Consider the following 26,761-nt stretch of genomic DNA (forward strand, 5'->3'; position numbering starts at 1 on the left):
CCTCAAAAGTAGATGTGAGCCATACGGAAGAGAACACCTGCTTAAAACTGTACCCAAGTAGATGGTGCTATGCTCTGTAAAAGAAGAGTGGACCACCACTGCAATGCATTGCCCTTGAGAAAAGTCGCAGCTTTTCTCACCTTAGAGGATTTCGTGTAATTCCCACCAGAAAAAGCAGCATCAAACTGCTGTAAAAAGGTAAGTGCCTTTAGCTTATCTTTGGCCCCACTGAATGTGTCAAATTTCACAGCAGCTCCCCCTTCCTTATAATCCTTCGCCTTACCCATAGGCATCACCCCTGGCATTCCATACATTCCAGCCATGTTTCCAAACATACCATTATGCATACCGGGCTGCATGCCCCCATACATGTTTCCTTGCATTCCGGGCTGCATGCCCCCAAACATGTTTCCTTGCATTCCGGACTGCATACCACCATACATATTCCCTTGCATACCAGGCTGAAAACTAGCTCCAAAATTCCCTGGAAAACCCATGCCTCCTGGAGGATAACCCCCAGTCATGGATTGGAACACAGAGCCACCACCAAAATAGCCTGGATGCATAGACTGCTGAGGAATAGATGGCTGTCCGAAAAAGGAACTCTGTGAGTTGGCTCCAAAAGTATGTTGCATGTTCGGAAACTGTCCAAAAGATGGATCTTGTGGGAAGGCACCACTATTGCCCTGAGGTGGGTTCTTAGAACGCACTTTCTTCTTCTTCTTTTCAGGCTCAGAACGGGATCTCATAAATTCAGCAAACTTCTCACTTTGAGTGAGGTGCATAAACACATCCATTACACCTGCCAAACGATTTTTAAAGTGAGCATCATCTTCCTCTTTACTAGGCATGTCTTCTGGCTGTGTTACATCCTCATATTGTGCATCTACTGCAGCCTGTTCTCCTGCAAGAATATCCTCAGATTCATTTCTCTCAAGAGAGGCCTCTTGCTCTTTCTTTTCATCATAAAAATATTCATCTTCTGGCTGACATGTTGCTGAATTTTTCAGCAATGACTTTCCTCGAGACAACCACGAGCTCACCCCCTTAAGAAAGTTGATGATGGGTCCCGGCAACGGAACCTTGAAACCGGCCTCTGCTAGAAACCAAAGTGCGGTAGACTAGCAGTCACCCTTCCAATTGTAGTCCAAACAAATAACAAATTAGCAGGAGCTAGAATGCTCCAGAACTAAAAGGAAATCGACACCTGTTGGCCCCAAAGCTTGGCGCCCCTTTCGGTATTTCTTTATTCAAATTCAATGAAATGTATAACTGAAAACAACAAAGCTAGTCAAAGAAAGTAAACTTGCATGTCCAATCTGGCAGCCCTCAAGGCCTCTTAGCATAGAGGATTCACATACAGATCTGTGTCCCACAAAAGCAACACACTGTGTGTAATATGCGGAAGCTTCGGAGAAGGATCGGTACTTCAAAACTCAGAAATCAGCACTCTTTTCGCGACGGAATTAACGCACAAAACTGAAAGACGATGTATAGAAAAATAGAGAGAGAAGGGGGAGATGGAGAGGACACAGTATTGGGTCCCAATTACCCTCTGTAGGGCCCCCACCACGGATGGTGTATTTGCTTTATTAGAATGATGTATATCTGAAAACAAATACAAAGTACTTGACCTTTTCTTGGCTGGAAAACCTGCCCTTGACCTTCAGTCCTTCACCCCTTTGCTTTAGCAAGTTCTTGGCTGTCCTGGCCCTTGTTTCCTTGGAGCACTTGGTGAATTATGAGATGGATTCATGGATTATGGGCTGGGGTATTTATACTCCACATAGCATCCAGTCGGCTGGCTTCAGGAAGCTCCACGACTGTGTCTTATTAATAAAATGCTTTCACACTCTAATAAATGCTGTTCAGCCTACGCCTGCTTGCTGGACAGATTCCAGGCTGCTGGGCACCATGCGCATGGGTGTGGGACTGCCCCCCACACCTGGCCGACTGGCTGGGTAGGGTTTCTAACCCTGTCGGCTGCCTGTCCAGCAGCCCTAGGGCTGGCCGACAGCCCTTCCAGCCCAAGCCATGGCTGGTGGGCAAAGCTTGGGCCCTCCTAGCCCCCTTGGGGGTGGTTCTACACCTCCCCCATGCCCATACTAAGAGTGCAAGTGCAAATTCTTCGCACTGGGGTAGCCCTATGGGCTGGCCCCATCTCTACATGCAAACCTACATGCCTACAGAGGCCTGGCATCCAGTTGCAAACCAGATACACAGAACATCTGACATCATTCCAGAGGGAGACTCACAGCGCGGACTGGCACTGCTTCATGTGTAGGACAGTGCACACCTGACCTTGGACGCATGTGCAGGACAATGCACACCTGACCTCGGACAACTGAGATGGATCCCTGGCTGACTCGTCCCGGACTGGGCTCACATGGGATCAGTTCACCATCCCAGGTCCTGCACCTTCTGTACAGTATGTCTACGTGGCATCCAAGTGCGGGATGCACGTGACACTGTGTTTCCCTCTAATCAACCAAGACAATTCAACAGGGCAGCCTTGAGCACACATCTGGCTGTTCCATGTTCATGGCTGCAAACTCAGCCTAAATACCAATCCACTGTCGAGTCTCTGTTTCCACCCTTCAAACGGCTATACCCTTCCTCTCACAAAGGGCCAGAAGAAACAACTCTGTAGCAGACATAAGCCAGTGGAAAGAAAGAAAGAAAGATATGTTCAGAGTTTACTAATTATGCGCAGTTCTGCACCAGAGGGACTGACCGTACCAGTCTGTACTTGCAGCAGCTTGTCTGTACTTTTCTCCCTGCAGCCGCCTGACTGATGCATCGCCTGAACTGCTGGACTGAACCGGATTGTACCCGCCTGTACCCGTCCGTACAGGACTGTACCTGCATGCGTCAGTGGACCTGCAGGCGCCTGCGTCAGAAAGTCTGTAGCAGTCGTACCAGCCTGTACCAGTCTGCATCAGATGACCAGCAGCGACTGTACTGTTCTGTCCGTACAGTACCCGCATGTAGCCCCTGTACCGTATAGGTCTGCACCTGCACAGTAGTCGCCTGAACCTGTAGCCGCCTGTACCAAATAGTGAACAATTGCCGCCTGTGTCAGCTGTCGTACAGCAGCCGCCGCCTATACCAGCTGTACGGAACTGCACCGTACCTGACTGTACCTGCTGTCCGTACCCTGGTCGCCAGCACCGCTTGTACCAGCCGCCAGTAAACCTGCAGCCGCCTGTTCTGTACGGCCTGTGTTCTGTACGGCTACTCTCCACGCAGTTGTGTTCCCCTTCTCCTCCACGCAGCCAACTTGCACCACTTCTCTCCAAAAGCAAGAGAGAGAGAGAAGAGAGAGGCGTGTACCTCCAAAAGTGGAGTTGCCCCTTTCCTAAAAATATCCTAGTGGCCCCTTTCTAAAATTTATCAAACTTTCTAAGGGTCACTTATGCCTAGGGGCCACCCAAGGTTAAAACATTAAAAATATTTTAGTCCTTGGTCCCCCTTCACACTTGAGGATGTCATGACATGTGACATGATTCTTGACATCTAGTGGTTCCGAGAGCATGTGCCCATTCTTTATTGGCGGCATGACACCTTCACAATCATTGAAGGTTTATCTGAGCCCATCATAATCCGTAGCGGTAGAAGCATTCAAGGAATCCCTCTCATTTCACATGTACAGGCCCAACAAGCTCTCAGAAAAAGAGCCGAGAATGGGTTGATTTATGTCTGTGCCTAACAGTTTGCTGTTCAACCAGCAACCCCCATGGAAAAGAAGTTGGCAGGTCTCCTTTCAAAGTTCCAAGACATCATGGTGAGGGACAGTCTCCCACCAAAGCTCCCACCCTCTCATCTTGAGGATCATGGCATTGAGTTGGTCCCCGAGACAGAGCCACCCAAATTCCAATACGATTTATGCAAGGATTGAAGACACACTTATATAGGGTGTCAGAGAGGTGGTCGGTCAATTGTAGGGCTGTTGGCCTATATTTTGGACAAGCAAAAAGGCCATAAAATAGCATAAAATGCTGTGTTTTCATGTGTGTGTCCAAACTAGACTTGATTGTTGTTGACTGGCTATTTGGAGGCCTATAACGGCTGTTGATTATGCATATGTGGAGTTGCTGGTTGAACAATAGATTACTGGCTACGGACATAAATCAAAGCACATTCGGCTCCTTTTGTGATGGCTCTTTGGGCTTGGAAATGTGAGATGAGTGGAATACTGGGAATGCTCCTATCCTCGTGAATCAATTCATGCTCAAGAACACCATCGACAATTGTCAAAGTGTCTTGCCTCCAATCAGGAATGGGTGCATAATCCCTAAACCACTGAATGCCGAGAATCATGTCACACCCCAAAAGAGGTGAGACAATGAAGTCTCGCTGAAATGTGGCCTTTTGAACCTTGAATTTGAATTGTTGAGCTTAATGGGAAATGTGAGTACAAAGTCCGGGTGTGAATTCGTCTATGCCAAATGATAGGGTACCAATGTATAACTAGTGCACCACTCAAAGCAAGAACCAAAATTGCCGTAGTCTAGCACATCAAAAAAAGAAGAAGAAACAGACGCTGTTACGTTCTCAAAACCGGCCATCCCGAGCGATCAAGTGCTTCTTTGCAGTAACAAATTGAAAAAAAGTTCAGCCGCCTCCCGTCCTCTGTAGCACATTCGTGGGTATGTCAACAATGGTTTTTCTTGTTTTGCAAAACAACAAAAAAAAAAACCATACATCAGGTGTGTTCCTTCCAGATTCTCATATAAATACACATCAAAGAAAAAGTGGTTTCTGTGTTCAAGAAACCCGGCGTTTCATTCTTCTCTAGACTCAACATTCTTCGGGAGCCAATATTACCTTCTACGGGCTGAAGACTCTCCCAGCGATGGTTCTCACTAGGGCACAACAACGCCAACAGGAGCTGCAGTGCAGCAGTTCCATCTCCTATCATGGCGGAGGAACCAATCATTGAGGACAAACTTGTTCTCTTCCGATGGCAGCAAGAGATGCAGACCCAGATGGTGGCCATGTAAAGTCAATTTCAGAAGACTTTGGAGACTCTCACGTCGCAGATGCAGGAGATGGCATCTTGACATTCTCAACCTGCAAGTTCGACGTCTTCAATCGACGTACCAGTTTCAGACACAGACGTGGTACCCCCAAAGGTAGAAGTTGATGACCTAAAAGTTATTTATCGCTTGTTACAAGCATCAAAAACTAAGAAATAAGACATTAAATCTCGAGTCCTTTTCCAGCCAATGCAATAAGCGTACACTTGATCGATGGCTGTACAAGCTCTGCTTGTACTTTGAGCCCCTAGATCTCATTGATGCGAAAAAGATTACCTTCGCCGTGTCTTTGTTGAAAGACAATGCATTCTTATCGTGAGACAACGGTGACTCTCTAATGGGAAGATCGTCAGAACGTGGGAAAAATTAGAGCATGTCATCATTCATAAGTAGTTCATACTTGCCAATGTGGATTTTTAAGCACGATCTTGCTTACGCCATTTGACCCAAATGGGATCACTGGCCTGTTATGTCTCGCAGTTTACCAACTTGGTACTGCAGATTTCAACATTGTCCGCAGAAGGCAAGCTACATGCTTTTGTCGAGGGACTTACCTCCACGTTGCGTACGGATCTTCATAAATATGACCCATTTGACCTCGCAGAGCTGCTATTCACTAGGCTGAATGCATAGCTGATATTCCTGTTACACAACGGGGATCTTCGTCATAAGGTCGCTCAAGCTCTTCTAATTTCGGCAACGGTAATAAATTTGTTCGTGATGGTTACAAACCTTTTGACGGTTCTTAACCTCGACCCAATTCTTAGCAACAGTCATTCTAGCAATCTCACCAATAGGACATGATGTCTTTTAATCATTCTAAGCATCAACAGTCTTATCAACCACGAGGATCAGAGCGTGGACGAGACTCTGGACGTGACCAATCTCGCACTCCTTATCCTGCAATAGCTTCACCTTCTTGTGAACAACAAAAGACATGATTGTGCACAATTTGTAATGGCAACCATAGATGGTTGGGCCCTAAATGACCCAATGCTCCTCAAAACCGTAATGTGGAACCTTCAACTTTAGAAGATTGCTCCGATAAAGGAAAACATGCAGTAGCTTATGCACTTCATGTTGATCACAACATCGAGGATTCTTCCAGCATGACTTCAGAAGAACAACAAGATGATATTGAAAAGTCCTTAGATTCTTTATCTCAACATGATGAGTCACAAACAATGGACTTCTTTGAAGATACAGAGATTACAAAAGCGGATGTAACACTTGTTTCAACCCTATCCACATGGGATGAAATAGTTGATATCAAACAAGAGGATGATGTTTTTAACATTGCAGAGGATTTCACACATTCTTCTAACAACTTGGATGAGTACTTCACCACTATGAAGCGGAACACTTTAGTAGATACTATTCAAGTATCATCGAAAGAATTCATGATTGAACCTTCAGATTCGTCTATACGGCAACGTAGCCAAGTCAACTTCAAGCCTAACATTTGGAAGCAGACAAAGAAGAAGACATTATAGAATGATGCTACTGTTAGAATATGCAGTGGAGATGATGACAAGATCTGAAAACACAAGAGCAAGTGCACTGCAGAAAAACACAGCAATAGAGAGGGAGAGAGAGAAGCGTATAACTCTGCTATATACACAAGAAATCCCGAATACAAGAATACAAAGTGTGTGGGGGCAAGGGGCCATTTTATATGGCCCCTATAGCCAGTCGGCCTGCACAAAAGACATCTGACATCACTCAGAAGGTCCACGACCTGCTCCTCCATCAGTCGGCCAGCATACAGAGAGGGTTGGGGAGCAGTAGAACCAGTCGGCCAGTGTCTGGACCAGCCAAGAGCCACAGGACAGCCTCCCACACCCAATTAAAAATAGGGAAGAATATGGAGAGTGGGAAAAAATGAGAAAACACCTAAATCGGGCGGGCACACCCACAACAGAGGCCCTAGTGTAAATATACAGACAGGAGATGACTGCTAACACCCCCTCTCAGCTCCTGGATGTGGAACCAACCCCAGTGAGCTGGGGTGCTATTGGAGCATAGCCTGAGGTAGAGACTTTGGGAAGAGGTCTGCCCCATTGTCCTCCGTCGAACAATAAAGAAGCAAGATGTCACCAGCCAAGATCTTCTCACCACGAACAAAGTGAGATTGTATCTCTATGTGCTTGGTCCGGGCATGGAAGACCGGGTTCCGAGCAATAGCTATATAGCTCTGGTTATCGCACTGGATGACTAAGGGCTCCTTCTGTGGAAACCCAAGCTCGCCAAGCAACCTCCGTAGAGCCACACAACCTCGCAAGCAGCACTGCAAGCAGCTCAGTACTCTGCCTCTGTCGACGACAAGCCAATAGTTGGCTGCCTCTTGCTGCTCCATGAAACCGCTCCTGAGCCGAGAGAAAAACTGTAGCTTGATGTGGATCTCCTCGTGTCTGGATCTCCTCCCCAATCTGAGTCACTCCATTCGTGGAGTCTGACTCCATCCATCAATCCCACTCCTGTGTCCAAGATCCTTCGTTCCCTACAGATACCACAAGATCCGCAATTGTGCGTCCCAATGAGACTTCAACGGTGTCTGTATGAATGAGCTCAATAGCCCCAGAGAAAAGCTCAAGTCCAATCTGGTGTTCAACAACCAAATCAATGAACCAACTAGCTTCCGGTACAGCGAGGCATCAACTGGCTCACAAGGATCATTTATTGTCAACTTCGTGTTCAGGTCCATCGGCGACGTGATAGGCTTGCAGTTCTCCATCCCAAAGGCCTCAAGCAACTCATGAACATACTGCTGCCGAGAGACAAAAAACCCCCTTTGGGTTTGCTAGATCTCCAATCCCAAGAAGAAGTGGAGTAAGCCTAAGTGGGTCATCTCAAACTCCTTTGACAAGGTAGCCTTCGTCACTCTAATGTGCTCCAGATGACCGCCTGTGAGAATGAGATCATCCACATAAAGGATGATTAACGTAACCATGCCGCGTTCTCGAAAGAGATACAGGTTGGGATCTGTAACCGATCTCTGAAATCCAATCCGGAGAAAGAAGGAATCAATCTTCTGATTCCAAGCCCTGGGAGCTTGTTTAAGACCATACAAGGCCTTCCTTAACTTGTAAACCATCCCTTCTGATCCTGGAACCACAAAGCCTGGAGGCTGCTCAACATACACCTCCTCCTACAGCTCACCATTAAGGAATGCAGATTTGACATCCATCTGATACACCGGCCACCGTTGAGAAGAAGCAAGGGCAAGGACGGTCTTAATCGTGGTCATCCTCGCTGTTGGTGTAAAGGTATCCTCATAGTCGATGCCTGGCTGCTGAGCATAACCCTTAGCCACAAGTCTGGTTTTGTGTTTGTCCACCGACCCATCTGACGCATACTTGGTCTTAAAGACCCATTTGACACCAATGACTAACCGTTTCGACGGCCTTGGTACCAACTCCCAAGTGTTCTTCTTCTCAATGGCATCCAATTCCACCTGCATGGCTTTCCTCCAAGTATCCTGTGCAAGGGCTTCCTTGACGGAAGTGGGCTCTTTGTCTTGCATGATACGAGACATCAAAGCATAGTTTACCTGTAAAAGCTCCGCTGAATGACTTTTATCACGGACTGTGTGCGATCTTCGAGGTCCGTCCTCTGTGGTCCATTCGGAGGGAAGCTCCATGACACCTGACTCCCGAAGGCTATCCACTAACCACCTGGGTACTCGAACAGAACGCGGAGCCTCCTGCTGCTGCGGTGCCTCAACTCCAGTTGCAGGCTCAACCTCCTAAACTGAGTGAGGTTGTCCAGCTAGAACAATAGACTGGGAATCATCATCAGAATCCTTTGGGTCTCCAAGAAGTGGTGGCTCATCAACAGTGGAAACCGAAACATGCTCATCAAAGACCACATCCCTGTGTTAGAAGTCATCTCCTGTCTAGATTTATACACCAGGGCCTTTGTTGTGGGTGTGCCCGCCCTTATCAGGTGTTTTATCATTTTTCCTCACTCCCCGCATTATTCCCCTATTTTTTCCCATTTTTCTGTGGCTTGGGAGGCAGCCCATGTGCTGGCCGACTGTTGAACTGGTCCACGACTGCATCTGGGAGGTGGCCGACTGCTGATGATCTGGCCGACTGGAGATGTGTGCTGGTCGTGGAGTTCTCAGGGCCAGTCGGCTGCCTACAGCAGGCCGACTGCACATGTGGGGGCATATAAATAGGCCCCCACCGCCATACCACTCATTGTATCATATTTGGGATCTTCTTGTGTATATCAGAGCAGAGTTACACGCCTACATCTCTCTCTCTTGTGCTGTTTTTTTGCATGCGTTTTTTTGCTCGTGTTCCCAGATCTGGTCATCATCTCCGCTGCGTATTCTGACATGGTATCAGAGCCTAGGCTCTAGATAGGTCTTGGGATTTGTGTGAGCAAGAGGGGGACTGTTTTGTGGCTGATTGGTGGACTGTCTTGGACTGTTCGGGAAGAGGAGAAGCAAGAGGAAGGCAAGCTGATTTGCTGGACAGCCACTTGCAGGTTTTAGTTCTTCTTTGTTCCCACCCACCCACCTTTTTCAGACTACATCCCCGCAATGGCAGATTTGTTTGAGATGGACGAGAGACATGTGAAGATCCCGACACTCCCCACGTTCCCGGTGGACCGTCAGTTGGACGGGAGCAACTACGGCATATGGAAGGTTATGATGGAATCTGTTTTGGAGTCTGACCTCGCTGATTTCGTCCTTGTTGGTGTTCCACGGTCGGAAGTAGAGGAAGGGGAGTTACCGCAACCCGAAAGGACCGGGAGGCTCAGACACAGATGTGGGATCGTGTCAATGCCAGGGTCCGTTCGTTTATCTTTCTCAACTGCACACCGCAGGTAATCAATCATGTAAAGCATATGACGCTGGCCAGAGGTATATGGCAGCATTTGGCTTCTCTTTACAACAGGGTATCGCCCATGAAGAGGATTTCCTTGGAAGTACAGATGCGGGTTATGAGCCTTGCAAAGTCGTCGACGATGCGGGAGCATATTAACAAGCTGCAGGCTCTTCAGCAGGAAGTTCTTCAGGCTGGGAAGGAGACATCGTCAGAGGACATGGCCATAACGTTGCTGTCGCACTTGCCCTCTTCGTACTCAGTATTTTACTCGTCTTTGATTACCAGTGGCAGGCTCAGCACCATCACGTGGGAGGAGCTTGTGCCCATGGTCCTGGACCAGGAGGAACGATTCACGAACCCTCCTCACGGTGGAGGTTCGGAGGCCTTTACTTGGACAACGGTCGAAAGGCCGTAATTCGGGCAAAGGGAAGGCTTCGTCGGAGAAGTCTTCTGAGAAGAAGTCCGACGCTGACCGCGAGAAACTGAAGGCAGAGAGGACCTGTAATGATTGTGGCGAGAAAGGCCACTATTGGAGGCAGTGTCCCAAGCGGAAGACCGAGAAGGGTGAAGACTCCTCAGCACCAATCATGAAGACTCCGGCTTTTGTGCACCTGGAGGTGATGGACACCGATGTTTCATTTTCTTCAGGCAGGGAGGAGATTGGAGCACTTGGCTTTCATTTGTTGTCAGTGCATCGGGTTTGCAAGACTGGCGTACGGGTGGAGTTTGATGAGCATTTTGTTGCTCTCTGGGACAAAGCAAGAGGCCAAGTGGTTTGGGAAGGTGGAGTGGAGAATGGAGTTTACAAGCTTTCAGCACTCTCTCTCCCAGGTCCTCAGGGTTGTGATGAGTGGCAGTTTGGTAATGGCCACTCAAGTGTGGATATGGTGCAGGTGCCCCCAATGAAAATGTGACCTGACTGCCTTTTCAAATCCAGAAAGAAGTCACGGGAAGGAGTCATTTGCCTAGAAGCACCACTGTCGAGAATCCATTCCCGAGTATCTTTTGCGGTGAAGCCAACTGCCTCCTCGTTCTAAGAAGATGAAGCATCCGAATCCATCATCTCTAAGTGCACAAAGGCTGGAGTCTTTGCAGCTGAAGCTGAAGAGTCAGCACTCTTCCTAGTCTGCTTAGGACACTTTCTCCAATAGTGGCCTTTCTCACCACAATCATTGCAGGTCCTCTCGGCCTTCAGTTTCTCACGGTCTGCGTCAGGCTTATTCTCAAAAGACTTCTCCGATGAAGCCTTCCCTTTGCCCTTGTTGTTGTTATTCTAGCCTTTCGACCATTGGCCAGTTAAGGCCTCAAAACCTCCGCCATGTGGAGGGTTCGTGAATCTTTCCTCCTGGTCCAAGACCATGGGCACAAGCTCCTCCCATGTGATGGTGCTGAGCCTGCCACACTGGTAATCAACGAAGAGTAAAATGCTGAGTATTGAGAGGGAAAATGTGACAACAACGTTATGGCCATATCCACCGACGATATCTCTTTGCCAGCTTGGAGAACTTCCTGTTGAAGAGCCTGCAGCTTGTTGATGTGCTCCCGCATCGTCGACGACTTTGCAGGATTCATCACCCGCATCTGAACTTCCAAGGAGATCCTCTTCATGGGCGATACCCTGTTGGAGAGAAGCCAAATGTTTGCATATACCTCTGGCCAGTGTCATATGCTTTATATGATTGATTACCTATGGTGTGTAGTTGAGGAAAATGAAAGAACGGACTCTGGCATTGACACGATCCCATAACTGTGCCTGTGCCTCACGTTCCTTCTGAATAGAGGGTAACTCCCCTTCCTCTAACTCCGGCCGTGGAACCCCAACAACAATGAAATCAGTAAGGTTGTAAGACTCCAAAACAAGTTTCATCATTACCTTCCATGTGTTGTAGTTGTTCCCGTCCAACTGACGGTCCACTGGGAACGTGGGGAGTGTCGGGATCTTCACATGCTTCTCGGCCATCTCAAGTAAATCTGCCATTGTGGGGGTGTAACTAAAAAGGGAGGGTGGGTGGAAAAAAATGAGGAACTAAACTTGCAAGTGGCTGTCCAGCAAATCAGCCTGCCTTTTGCTTGCTTCTCCTCTTCCCGTACAGTCCAAAACAGTCCTCCAATCAGCAACAAGATAGCCCCCCTCTTGCTCACACAGCTCCCAAGATCTTCCAAGAGCCTAGGGCTTTGATACCATGTCAGAATATGCAACGGAGATGAAGACAAGATCTGAAAACACAAGGGCAAGTGCACTGCAGAAAAACACTGCAATAGAGAGGGAGAGAGAGAAGCGTATAACTTTGCTATATACACAAGAAATCCCGAATACAAGAATACGAGTGTGTGGGGGCAAGGGGCCATTTTATATGGCTCCTACAGCCAGTCGGCCTGCACAAAAGACAGCTGACAGCACTCAAAAGGTCCACGACCTGCTTCTCCATCAGTCGGCCAGCACCTGTCAGCCGGCCAGTATACAGAGAGGGTCGGGGAGCAGTAGAACCAGTCGGCCAATGTCTGGATCAGCCAAGAGCCAAAGGATAGCCTCCCACACCTAAGGAAAAATAGGGAAAAAATATGGAGTGGGGAAAAATGAGAAAACACCTAAATCGGGCGGGCACACCCACAACAGAGACCCTGGTGTAAATATACAGACAGGAGATGACTGCTAACAGCTACAACTTGGGATTTAGCATTTAAAGCACGACAACAAGACAATAGAGGAAACTTGTTCAATATTTCTCAGTGCAAGCTTCACTACAAGCATAAATGGCCCAATAACAAAGATCTTCAACAACATCAGAAGTCACTTATATAACCCTTGATCATAATCACAAGAAACGGCCGTTTCAGACCCTAGAAACACGTTTCTTCGTTTCAGGACCCCATCCGTTTCCATGGCCGTTTCTCGTTTCCCAAGTGATATTGTCATAGGAAACGGCCGTTTCCACCCCTAAGAACTCATTTCCCTGTTTCCATTCCTCGAACGTTTCTGTTCCTGTTTCTCGTTTCTAGTGACTATGCCTTGGATCTTATTTTAAGTAGGAGGGAATGTCACGGTTGTGACTTAATCCCTCTTCATTACCTTTAATTACTCTTAATCATTGAAAGGACACTAGTGAAGAGTCATAACATGTCACGTTGGTTATCACCAAAGGACACGTCTCTTCAAAGGGACACATCTATTGATTAAAGGACACATCTCTACGTCCAAAGGACATAACTATTCAATCAAGAGTCACACCCTTTCATCAGGGATGTGCCTCTTCATTTGTACCTCTTCAAGCTCTATTTAACAAGGCCTTGTGTCTCAATGCAACAACAAGCATCTTGCTTTTCAATGTTAAGTCTTTTAATCATCTCTTAAATCACTAATAGACTAAGAAGTCCTCACATTTTCAGCATCCTCTTTAGCTTTTTTTTCTTTGCCTTTTTCTGCCGCTTCTTCTTTAGCCTCAATTTGTTGCATGAGTAATCTATTTTGTTCCAAGATTGCTTTGAAGAAATCTACTGCACCTCCTACATGCGCTTGGGAGTGTTCTCCACAGTGTAAAACGTGGCTGGTCATGATGCTCAAATGCGCACAGAAGTGTTCTCCGCACTGTGTCAAAAGTGGCTGGTCATGATGGGTTAAGATTATGAGCCCCGAGTGGTTTCCAAACAAAGGGGAAAATTGTGCTCTAATACCAATGTAACGGGCGGGAACGTGTTTTGGAATCGTATTAACCGTAAACAAGATTAAGAGCACATGATCATGACATAAGCATCAAACACAACAAAATAAAAGTTTGCACAATTCACCACAGTGGGACCGGAAGAGGTGCCGATCCCCCCGCTTAAGGATTTTATTCCAAAACGAGTTTGCTTCCAGGTTCAAGATCACGGGTGCCCTAGGATTCACCACCCGGTCTGCACCTGATTGCACCAAGTACATTCCTATGAAAACAAACAAACAAAAAAAATTTGACACAAGTGTTTCCACCCCGTGTCAAGCCCCTGCACATGGCACTTCACAAATACTCCTGCCGTGCAGAAGTTCTCAAAAGATCACATGCCCTGCACGTGAACTCTGTCTCTTCCGCCCTACAGAATGATCTCCAATAGATAGTTTCTGTCCCGGCTCACGTGAACTCACATGCTCGTTCGTTTTGCTCACATGAACTCACAGGCACTTCCATCCTGCTCATGTGAACTCACAAGTATGTCCGTCTTGCTCGTGTGAACTCACTAGCACGACACTAATTGCCGTATGTCGACTGGAACACCTTTGTATGATGAGCAAAACCGTGCTGTCCAACCTATACCTTGTACGGCCAGTCCAACCAGTCCTACAGATCTGTACGACTAGTCAGAGCTGAACAACTCCGTGTTCTGCCACCTGTGTGCATCCTTGTTGTATGGCTAGCCCTGAATCAGCCTAAAAACAGTACGACCAGCCCTGGAAAACTTCAGAACGTAGTCACCTATGCTTGTATGCAGCCTCGAAGTTGACAACCAGCCATGTGCATGCTTTTTGAGAGAAGGATGCAGATTTGGACAGATTTAGGCTGTTTTAGCTTGTTTTCAGTCCATTTTCGCTTCTACAACAGCCCAAGAACATTTTTGTATCTGCCTATACCTGCTGTACTGCTGTCTGTATAGGTCCGTACGACTTCTGCACAACGCTCATGCAGCCGTGTAGAGCTATAGATATGGTCGACTAGCTTCCTAGAGCCTTCTCTTGCATGCACCAATAACAGAGGTGCCAAAAGCAGCCCTGGACATCCAAGCCTTGTTTTATTTGGAACATCATTTGCTTTCGATGCTTTAAAACTGGACGCTCTTCTCATAAGTTGTCCTCATGTTTTAAAACGATGCCTGGTCCATGTGAATTAACTTAAAAAGTCTGCCTGGCTTTAATTTATGAAGTGTGAACCTGCAACCATAAACTTTAGTAATAAAATACTAAAAGCTGTAACTTAGGTTCAGTACACACTTACCACTTCCAAAATCCATAAGACCACTACTTTGGGCCCAAACAGATGTGCACACTTGCATCCACAAGCTGCTGAGGCGTCCCTGCCCCCATGGACAATGACATGCAAAAATACCAAGCATTGTCCAAGCAGTAAAACAAGTCACGCAAATAAAAATAAAAGTCAAGCACACATGGTATGCATAATGCGCTTGGAGGATCACCTATCTGCTTTCTTGTACTTTCAGGCACTGTCCAAAGATCTCCATCAGGGGCCTTGACGGAGATCCAGAACGTACTTCCAAGGATCTCCCCTAGGCCGTGCCCGAGGTCCAAAACAACCTGCGGGCCCTGCCTGAGGTCCCAACCTATATCTTGCGGGCCTTGCCTGAGGATCAGAACATCATATGGGCCCTGCCTAATGTTCGAAACATCCTGCGATGCCCTTGGACTCCATAGGGTGCGACCCATATGCTTCACACACACGCCCTGGATTTAACACACCCTGCGTGTCCATCCATGGTTGACATGCCTTGCGTGTCCCGAAAAATTAGGGATTTGTGACATTTATACCATCTGTTGAATCTAGATAGACACCATTCCCACCCTTCTGGGCAGATGAAAGTGTCTACAGGGTGATTTTCAGGTTATGAGGAGCATCATGCAGCTTTCCTTGGCACTTGGAGCCTGGGACCCGTTCTCAAACCTTTCTCACCCGAGGCAATGGTGGTATTGTTTGCAGACCCCGTCTGTGGCCTTCCCCTCCCCCACCTTCCTCCCCTTTTTTCCTTTCCCCTTTGCGTGCACACACCAACAAAAAAGCATTTACATCACCTCCATGGAGGGCTATAATCTGCTGTCGAGCAGTTTTTTTTAAAAAAAAACTAGTGGATGGATCTTTTTAAAGGATTTTTTTTTGGGTTGCGTGTAGTAAAATTAATACTTCTAAATACCATATTTTATATGTGTGGAATCTGTGCTCATGTTTTTCCAATACATCTTTTTTAGTAACACGTTTTTATGTTGATTATATGGTACTCAAGTTTACCAAGAGCTCAAAGCTACTGGAAAATTTGAAGATATGGATATAGATGTGGATGAAGCAGAGCACAGCATGGAGATGCATTTGCCTTACCTTGCAAAGGTCTTCCAAGGGTATACAGATGCTTTGTTTTTTAGTCATGCTGTTATTCTTACTGTCTATAATTCTGACAAAAATCCAAGATGTTTTTGCCAAAATTGAGTAATTATTTAACGAAGTCAATTGAATTTGCTGCTATGAAGGCGCCCTGTGAAGGTTGTCCCCATCCTTGTAGGAGCACTTTCAACGGAAAGCGAAGCAGCATATGGAGAAACACTTGCTAAATACCTCGATGATCCTGCCAACTTCTTCTCTGTGTCTTCAGATTTTTGTCATTGGGGACTTCGGTACGTAATTTAGATATTATGAGGTGCTCTAAACACCATGAGCATTGTGTGCCATAGTTGATAATTTTTTTCTATGTTCAAATGACTGCAGATTTAATTACACATACTACGATAAGAAGCAAGGTCCAATTTACAAATCTATTGAAACACTCGACAGGAATGGTATGAGTATTATAGAGGCAGGTAATCCAGAGGCTTTCAAAGATTACCTCTCAGAATATGACAACACAATTTGTGGTCGTCACCCTATTGCGGTTTTTCTGCATGTAAGCTCTCTCTCTCTCTCTCTCTCTCTCTCTCTCTCTCTCTCTATTTTATTTTCCATTCCATGATGAGATATGCCATATACATTACTGTATCACTTTGGTCTCATAGGCCCATTGGGTCTTTAGTAGATGCTTAATATATCTTTCTTTCTTTCTCTCTCTCTCGTAATCCATGGACTCTGCACAGCTACTCTCCTGCCTGAGGTGCTGTCCATTCTCTTTCTCTCTCTCACGTGCTCACTTAGTGGATTAGGGCTCTGCATGAATTAGGGCTTCACTATGTCATCTGCTGCACCAATTAGGGCCTTGTCATCTGCTGTTCTGTGCGAAATTAGGGCTTGCACACTGTGCAAAGTTAGTGTTTTGTCAGGACGGGAAGTCAGCAGGTCCCACTACTCGATCTAGACGACCCTATCAGACTACAAGAGCTGGGCATCACTGACACAGGGCTGCAGCGATCATCACAGGACCGTGAGGAGGTCACAGTGTACGGGAGATATTTCTTAGAGTTGGGAGCTGCACATGGTCTCGTTATCTATAACGGGATGTCCTGATGGCCCTCCTCCGATGCCCTCACCTCCTTCCCTCGCTCAGGAGGTACTAGCATTGTGGACTACCTTATGGGATCTCCGGCTTTGGCACACCTTATCCCCGACTTCTCCATTCCGCCACCCCTTTTGAAGCTGACCATGCCTACCTCTCTTTCACTCTTACCTGCACACCACCCGTCCCTCCACCCACCCCCCCCCCCCATCTCAGATTACACTCAGGTCCTCTTTGATCACACGAGCTTGACCTTGTTTACTCCAACCACATCTACCGCCAACTCCAGGATGTGGAATCTACTGTCCCCCTATCCACCCTCACAACACAACTCACTACCATACTCCACACATTTGCCACAGCTTCTTTCATCTGCACGCGGCGGTCTACCGCCAAGCCACCTTGCGGTTCCACGCCCCAGTGTGCTGATTTATGAGCATTGAAGTTACCGATCTCCCCCGAAGCTTCCGCATGTTACATTGTCATTAGCTGATCACAACATATCTCACTCTACACAGGATCATCTATTGATCACATGTATTGTCAGATGTTTTCATTTTACTTTTTCTTTCAGTTTTCCGTGGCTTAGTATATCCATGGTACCATTGTATTACTTTTGGTCTCATAGGCCCTTGGGGTCTTCCGTAGACATTAATATAACTTTCTTTCTTTCTTTCTTTCTTTCTCTCTCTTGCAATCTGCTTGCATGGCAGCAATTGTGTGTCCAAAGGTGCCCCCCACGCGTAGGTGAGCTCTCCATGCAAGCCCATCATGCCTCCTGCCTAAGAGCTGAACGTATTATGTGCAGGCATCTGCTCTCCATCGTTCCACATTGCTTGGGCCACCCATTTCTTCTCTCTTTCTTTCTTCCTCCTCCTTTATTCAGCCCCCCTTTCAATTCTTGATTTTGACCTAATTTTGGCCTGCATCAGAAAACTACAGAAAATCAGAATCTCTCTCTCACATGGCAACACCCCCCCGTGCGCCCCCCCCCCCCTCGCTCCCTCTTCACACACAATAATAGGTTAAATGGATAGAATGGCAAAGCTGAAGGAGCTGATACAGGGGTTGGAAAATCATGTAGGGGAGAACGCAAAACACGTGTTGGATCCAATGATATGGGACAACCTAGTGGCAATCAAGGACATTTTCTTGAGCAATTGCAGGTCTCAAAAAGGACCTTTAGAAACAGGCACAAGAAATCACATCATCATGTAGGGCTCTGTGGACATTGGAGCTAGGAAACCTCCGGAAGGAGTTTATCGAGCTTAATGCCACCATAACAAAGATCGCAAGGGAAGATTGGGAAATATCAGCACATGTAGCCCTGTCCTTGGAGGTAGAGGGGCTCAAAGATGCTAATGAAAAGCTTCAAAAAGACCTAGAACAAGTTATGATTGAAAATATAGGTCTCAAGAAGGATATTGAAGCAACTAGTTAATGGGTAGAATGGGTAGAAGTTGCTAAGAAGGACGTAAAATGTTGACCAAAATGCCATCATATTGGAAGAGAAAAAATGCCAACAATCTCATGCATTGAATGTACGAGTGATTGGCATCCTAGAGGAGAGCTTCCCCTAAAGCAGATGGAGAACAAATATGTAGACAGATGGGCATGAATGGCACACAATTCATTGATGTGTGGCGAGCAGGGAAAGGCATGACGAGGGAGAGGCCTTTTTTGCTCAAATATAGGGATGCTCTTACTGATCAGGCTTTTATGGCCAAACGGATTGCGTTGAAAGGCATCAAGGTCTATAGGGAATGACATCACCCCTTTGCAGGTGTAGCAAATGAAGGTTGGCATGATACAGGTTCATGAGGTATGTGAAGTAGGGAAATGGGCTATCTATCGTGATGGTTAGGGCATCATAATAGACAGACGCCCTGCATGACGGGGCGGGGTCTATGAGACCAAAGGTTATGCTTCACCTAGCCACATGGAATTGCAATGGGACTTTATGGTCCAACCTAGGTGGCTTCGTCAAGACTTTTATAGAGGGAGAGAAGGGGGCTTCCCAAGGTATTGGGATAGGAGTTAGCATATAGAAGACAGTCATGCAACACCTGGGGGGGGGGGGGTTTCAGGAGGAGTGGGATGATTGTTTCAAAATTCAGCCTCACATGCGTTAGTGGTTAGACGGGATGAGGAGCCCTGTTTCATGTGGATGCGTTTAGCCAGGCCCGGCTTCAGGATGTTGTACACTGCAGTATGCTATTTCCTAGTTGAGACATCAGCTTATGCACAAGATTTGATGCAGGAGATTGACTGTCTCCATCTTCCCCTTTGTTTGCGGACATTGTGGAGCTCTCTCAAGATATCACATGCATGCCTGTGCCATGGCTAATCCTCGGCATGACCATCTCCATCTTCCCCTTTGTTTGCGGACATTGTGGAGCTCTCTCAAGATGTCACATGCACGCCTGTGCCATGGCTAATCCTCGGCATGAACAGTCTTAATCCCTGACTAATCCAGTAGTTAGGCCAACATATAGGTGTCATCATCAGCATTATCTTCATCATCTTCATCATTAGCATCGGCAGAAGCATCAACATCATCATCACCGTCATTATTGTCATAAGGAGGGTCTTGAAGACCTATCGGCAGTCATCATAACTCAGTCGGCTAGGTTTCAAGTTAGCAGGCGACAGATGGCATGGCCAGTCACATGGGACAGCACTGGATCATGCGGAGCATTAAATGGCAGCAAGCGCAACATTTTTGGCATTTTATACCTATTTAATTGTCGAGCAGCTGGCTGACAACATCTGTAGCTGGCCGACCAGCAACCCTCCCACATATATAAGCATAAAGATATAAATCAGATCATTCATTCAGCAGTTCACTCATTCATCATTCTGGTTAGGAGTAGAAGTTATGTAAGGGGCCAGAGGTCTACCCCTTTGGGGCTGACCAAGGGCCCAAGCATGTACAAACATTAAGTCACCTTTTTGTACCTTACGAAATACAAGAAAACTTGACACCAACTCTCTCTCTCTCTCTCTCTCTCTTCTTCTCTCTCTTCTTCTCTCTCCTTTGTCTTAATCGTTTTTATTTAGCATCTTGTTCTTAATTAGGCTTAGGGTTGTGGATCAATACATAAGGCTTCCGCACATGCAACATTGGTATCAGAGCATTTAGGCTCAGCCCATTAAGCATAGTACCAAGGAAAGTGCATAGTTCCAACAGAGAATGCAACAGGGTAGCAGATGGAGTGGTCTGCAATGGGCAAAGCTAGAGGAAGCATTCCTTGAGGGTATGTATGCATAACTAGTACATCATTAAGCTCTTAGATCAGTTCCAAAGGCTTGGCAACAAGTATGATCAGTTCCGGCAAGTGACCCACCACTGTGTTAAGGGTAAGGAAAAAGCAGCGGAACCGTGAACGGATACTCAGTTCTTCAGCAAGACTTGGAAGTGGAGATCAGGAGTGAAGGTGTTTAGACAAAAATATCAATTAAAGTCAAAAGTCAGTAGCAGGTTAAAGTCAAAGTCAGTAGCAGTCCAGGAAGGAAGGATGATAGAGTGTCCACCCCGTCATCAAGTTTAGCAGGAGGGAATGTCACGTGCACGCTCGTGCCATGGCTAATCCTCGGCATGATTAGTTCTGACAGGTGATCCACCGTTGTGTTAAGGGTAAGGGAAAAGCAATGGAACAGATACTCAAATCTTTAGCAAGACTTGGAAGTGGAGATCATGAGTGAAGGTGTTCATTCTAAAATATCAATTAAAGTCAAAAGTTAGTAGCAAGTTAAAGTCAAAGTCCATAGTAGTCCAGGGAGGAAGGATGACAGTGTCCACCCCGTCATCAAGTTTATCAGGACGGAATGTCACGTTCATTCCCATGCCATGGCTAATCCTTAGCATGAACAGTCTTAATCCTTGACTAATCCAACAATTAGGACAGCATACAGGTGTCATCATCAGCATCATCTTCATCATTAGCATTAGCATCGACATAAGCATCATTAGCAACATCAACATCATCATCACTATCATTATTATCATAAGGAGGGACTTGAAGACCTGTCGGTAGCCATCATAACTCAGTCGGCTGGCAGCAGAGGTTTCAAGGTAGCAGGAAGCAGGTGATAGATGGCATGGCCAGCCACATGGGACAGCATTGGATCATGTGCAGCATTAAATGGCAGAAAGCACAGGATTTTTGGCATTTTATGCCTATTTAATCGTCCAACTGCTGGCCAACAGCATCTGTAGCTGGCTGAGCAGCAACCCTCACACAGATATAAGCATAAAGGCATAAATCAGTTCATTCATTCAGCAGTTCACTCATTCATCATTCTAGTTAGCAGTAGAAGTCATGTAAAGGGCCAATGGTCTACCCCTTTGGGGCTGACCAAGGGCCCAAGCATGTACAAACATTCAGTCACCTTTTTGTACCATATGAAATACAAGAAAACCTGACACCAACTCTCTCTCTCTTCTTCTATCTCCTCCGTCTTAATCATGTTTATTCAGCATCTTGTTCTTAATTAGGCTTAGGGCTGTGGATCAATAGAGTAAGGCTTCCGTGCATGCAACACAAGAAGGGGATATCTTGTTACTAGGTGACTTCAACGCACGGACATCTGGGATGCAGGTTTAGATGATGTTGTTAGGCTCTCTGAGATGGATCTGTGAGAGATGGAGCTGCGGAGAACATCCTAGGATGTAGGACATGTTACTATGTATGGGAGGCATTTTTTAGACATGGGAGCCATGTGTGAGCCGGCCATATATAACAGGATGTCCCGTCAACCTACATTTGATAGCCTTGCATCTTTTTGTATAAAGGTGGCTCTAGTACTGTGGATTATTTGATGGGGTCTCCTGCTCTCATGTCACATATCCAAGATTTCACTATTCCCCCCGCCCCCCCCCCCCCCCCCCCACCCCACCACCACCCATAAGTGCTGATCATACATCTCTGAAGATCACCTATTACGCCGCTCTTCAGAACTTGGTCTTAGTGTACCCATATCTACACTTACATCAGAGCTCTCCTCCACAATCCACGACTTTGCTTGTGCTTGCTTCTCTCATACCACTTGCTTCATCGTCAAACCCCCCAGAGGATGGCAGCCACAAAATGGGTAGTTTGATGACGAATGCAATAACACATAATTGCAACTCTTGTGGGAAAGAGAACACGGATTGATCTCGGCACATGAAATGCAGTGAATCTTCCATCGTTTGACCTGTAGGAAGAAGCATGCATTCTTAGCCAAAGGGGAACAAAAGTTGTACCAGTTTTTTTTGAGCGAGGATAACTCGGACGCATGGCGCATTCTAGAGGAAAAGAAAACCCCAACACCCAACACTGATCCTCTCCTTTGGGAAGCCTATGCACAACAGCTTTATGATGTCCCAGATCAGCCCACACTTCATATGCCGCCCCCCCCTATCATTTATCCTCTTCAACATTGTCAATGTCAAAAGGGATCTAATCAGGCTGCATAATAGCAGAGCGAAAGATCATAAAGATCTACGTGCATAGCATTTTGCACACGGACATCGTATACATTAGCTCCCATGCTTGCATAAATTTTTAATAGAGCCCTCTGTGAAGGTTCCCCCCCTCCGCCTGGACCACAAACACCATTGTTTCCATCTATATAGTAGGAGACCCCATGGATCCAAATAATTACAGGACTATTGTGATTTATGGGACAATACTAGAGTTTGAGATCAGGTTTTTGGCTGAGGCTTGGTCACAGAGCATCAAGGCCAGCAGGCATCAAGAGAAACTACTCCATACTTTCACATCTTTTGTCATGTGCACACATGGACACACATTACTCCCGGTGCTAATCCCTGATTAGGCAGCAGATAAATAGTAGATTAGGGCACTAGCAGGGCTCATGAGACATTCATTTGGGCAAGGATGAGGGCCAGATTCACAGCAGCCTGAAGGGGTGTCAGCCTGTATTTCATTGAGGGATTGGTCTTTGCTGCTGATAGCTGACAGCAGTTGGCCAGTTCACGGTGCTTTTTGGGGCCTATATTGTTGGATGAAGGGTTTATGGTGCATCTCCACTTGTGAGCCTCCTTGAGGGAACATCAGAGTGCACATGTATAGTGTTATATCTATGGGCATGTGAACAGTCTCTTAATTTAAGTGTAAGGTTAGTGTGAATACACATTAGTGCACTCATTCTGAGGCTAGGCCAGTGCCTATCTCATGTAACATTATTCATAAGTGCAATCACGCTGAAGCAAGTTCCCTTGTGCTCTCTCTCTCTCTCTCTCTCTCTCTCTCTCTCGTGCAAGAGTGTGTGTGTGCATGTAATCCAATGTTTATCTCTCTCCTCTTCTCTCCCATTGATTGTGTGTTTTCTAACATGGTATCAGAGCTTTGGCTTTGAGCTGTCTTGGTGTGTGTCACTGCTCTTTAATGCGAAGAATCGACTCCTATTCATCTCGTGATGCTGCAAATGTACGTCCTGTGTGTGCAGTCCTACTGCAATTCACATGAGCTCTTTCTTGTTTTGCTACTGCTGGCACCTTGTTGGAGTTGTGTTTTTGTTGCCATAGCAGAGTTGATAGTGTGTGCACAGCCATAGGGAGCCCAAGTGTAGTCGTGCGCTGCTGTTCTTCATCGTGTGGGGTGGAAAAGTTAAAGGCATATGCTGTTTTTCATCTCGTGGAGTGACGATTTGCTGAAAATGCTGCTCTTAAGCACGCAGAGGTGAAAAGGCAGAAGCTTTTGCTGCCATTCATCGTATGAAGAAAGAGTGTGCTGAAAGACACAGATTTAGTGCTGGTTCTTCATCTCATGGAGGGAGGAAAACGAAAGTGTGGTGCAACTCTTCATCAAGCAAGGATTCTTGCACTATTGGTTGAGGTTTTTGGCGTAACTATTGGTTTAGGGTTGAGGCATGGCATCTCTACTACCTATTGGGTTCTCAGAAGCTAAGCAAGTTGGATGGATCCAACTATCCATTGTGGAAAGTAAAGATATAGAGTCAGCTTGTTGCCCACAAGCTATGCAAAATTGTTGAAGGCAAGGAATTGAAACCAGGAGGGCTAGAGAAGAGTCTCACATCCAGGTTGAGAGAGATTCATCATTGAGGATGACGAAGGTGCTATTGATGAGAAGTAGTTGATCCACAATTGATTATAGATTGGGAGGAGTGTGATGCTCAAGCCTTTGCCTCAATTATCATGACCATGTCAGATTCCATGATTTTGCTCATTCAAATGGCAGAGTCATGTGCTGAGGCGTGGAGGATTTTTCAAGGACAGTTTGAGATGAAGAGCCTTACGAGCGTGATCAATTTGGAAAGTCAGCTATATGGTTTGTCTCTTAATGAAGGTGACTCTGTCATTTCTTACATTACTCAGGTGAAGGACTTACGGGACAAGTTGGTGGCCATCGACTCCAAAGTTGACCGTACATAGTTGGCACATACGCTCTTGAGCAAGGTGCCTCCTTCTTATTGTAGTTTTGTCACTTCTTTGATAGTTGGGTAGAGGGATAAGCCTCTTGATTTTGAGGAGGTTTGAGCAATGTTACTTGAAGAAGATATGAACAAAGGTTTGAGTAGGCATGTAAAGGTGAGGAGAAGGCTTTTGCTGCATTGTTCGGCACAAAGAAAGAAGGGAAGGGTAAGTCAAAGTGTTGGTATTGTGATAAGAAGGGCCACACCATGAAGGTTTGTGAGGTGAAAAAAAAGGACAAGGCCCAACGTAAAGCAAAGACGGTAGCATCTAGTTCTTCATTAGATGATGACACCAAGGCTTCAGACTCTAGAGGTGGCTGCTAGTGCAGTGGTAACTACTGTGTTGACGTCGGTAGTTGCAATGGCATTTGTCGATGCTCACTGGTCCTTCTAGTCTCGAGTTGGCCTTTTACATCTTCTTGGATCCAGATGGAGATGTATAAGGAAGAGGGAGATTGATTCTCCCCTGTTATCTGGATGCGGTCTTCATCGGCAAAGTTATAAAGCACAATAGTGTTGATGAGATCTAGGGGTGGGCCGGAGGCAACACCTAGATGGGGTCTTCATTAGCAAAGTTAGAGTGCGCACTAGTGCCGTGGGGATCCAGGGTGGGAACAGCTGGATTGTCATTGGTTGCTCGCAAAAGATTGGTCATTGTCTTCTTTGGAGGACTGGAGTTGTTCATCGTGATCTAAGGTAGTAGGTCAAATGCAGATGGCTCATTCGGGAGATGTAGTGCAATGAGGCATGAACTCCAGAGCAGAGGGATTTTTTTTTTCACTTCTACGGCATCATTGGTCGTGGAGCTGAGAGGGAGTGTTGGATGAAGGGTTTATGGTGCATCTCCACCTGAGCTTCCTTGAGGGGACATTGGAGTGCATACATATATTGTTATATCTTTGGGCATGTGAACAACCTCTTAATTTAGTGTAAGGTTAGTGTGAATACACTTTAGTGCACTCACTTTGAGTGCCTATATAAAGGACCCTTATGTGAATACACTTTAGGCACTCACTTTGAGTGCCTATATAAAGGACCCTAATGTAACATTATTCACAAGTGCAATCAAGTTGAAGCAAGTTCCCTTGTGCTCTCTCTCTCTCTCTCTCTCTCTCTCTCTCTCTCTCTCGTGCAAGAGTGTGTTCATGTAATCAATTTTTTCTCTTTCTGGCTAGGTGTCACCATTTGGCTGTCCATTTGGTCCATCTCCATTTTTGGTGCCACTTCTATGGGACTGTCACTCCATAGAGCGGCGAGATTTGCGCCATGTTCACATGAGGCTAGGCCCGTGTCTCATGTGAAAAGGGCCAGTTACTTTGTGTCACATGGAAGGGAGCTAGTCTTGTGCCACCCATGTGTGACCAGGATCGTGTCATATGGACGGGAGCCTGTATCATGCCTCCCATGTATGGCCAGGACGATGCCTTGTCCATGGGGTTGTCACTCCATGGAAGGACCCGTGTTTGTACCGTGTCTTGTCTATGCGATTGTCACTCCATAGGAGGGCGAGAGTTTTCACATTCTGTTGTGCCAGATTCGTGCTCGATAAGAATGTCTTGTACAAGTTTCATCAAAGGGAGATTTCGTCCATTACATGTGTGCGTGCATCCATCTTTGTGTTTTCGCGTGACTTGTTTTCATGTGACTGCGTGCTATGTTGTGCCAGCGCATTGGACGGGGACGCCCCCAGTGTACCGTGGGTGTGCTTGTTTGACACATTGGTGTGTCATGTGAACATGTAAGTATTCTTTTTAACCCATTTTCTAAGGTTATATTTTTAACTCATGCTAACCTTTGTATTTATAAGGTTATGAGTTCACATTCATTAAACCATTTGCAATGGGTAAGAATAAGTGTGGGTGCCCAAAGTCTTGTGTAAATAAAAAAAACTTGCCATGAAGACGTAAAGGAAGGCGTGGAGGAAAGATGGAAACGATTCTTCGCCAGCTCCCCGCTTTCTCTCTCCTGTCTTTCCCGGGAACTAGCACGCGTAGAAGGAAAAAGGCGGCAACTCTGTGTGGCGGTACTTGACTCTCACTCATTCGCTGTGCAGCCTGTACCTGACTCTTCCTTTCATTCGCTGTTGCCTGTACCCGACTACTGTACCCGACTCATTCTCTCATCCGGTAGTGGTATTTGCTACAAACACTGTGTACCTGAACTGCACAGCCTGTAGCTGATTCAATCTTCTCTCACCCGATGGACTGAAGTGAAAGCCTTTGAATCTGTCTCTTCTTCCACCTGGTGGCCTGTACTTGATTCAAA

At 46.3% G+C, this 26,761-nt stretch overlaps 1 protein-coding gene across 2 annotated transcripts in view; it reads left to right on the forward strand.

Annotated features, from left to right (window-relative positions):
* The window catches only part of LOC147603454 (AmmeMemoRadiSam system protein B), a 42,038-nt gene that overhangs the window by 12,004 nt on the left and 3,273 nt on the right, over positions 1 to 26,761 (forward strand). For both annotated transcript variants that reach the window (XM_086796632.1, XM_086796631.1), the window contains exons 5-7: positions 15,860 to 15,971; positions 16,101 to 16,244; positions 16,336 to 16,510. In XM_086796632.1, coding sequence (XP_086652758.1) covers positions 15,860 to 15,971; positions 16,101 to 16,244; positions 16,336 to 16,510 — 431 coding nt within the window. The remainder of the gene's footprint in view (positions 1 to 15,859; positions 15,972 to 16,100; positions 16,245 to 16,335; positions 16,511 to 26,761) is intronic.

Source organism: Cibotium barometz, chromosome 64 (assembly GCF_041138505.1).
Source record: "Cibotium barometz isolate CiBa-2024 chromosome 64, ASM4113850v1, whole genome shotgun sequence".
In the NCBI taxonomy this organism is placed as follows: domain Eukaryota; kingdom Viridiplantae; phylum Streptophyta; class Polypodiopsida; order Cyatheales; family Cibotiaceae; genus Cibotium; species Cibotium barometz.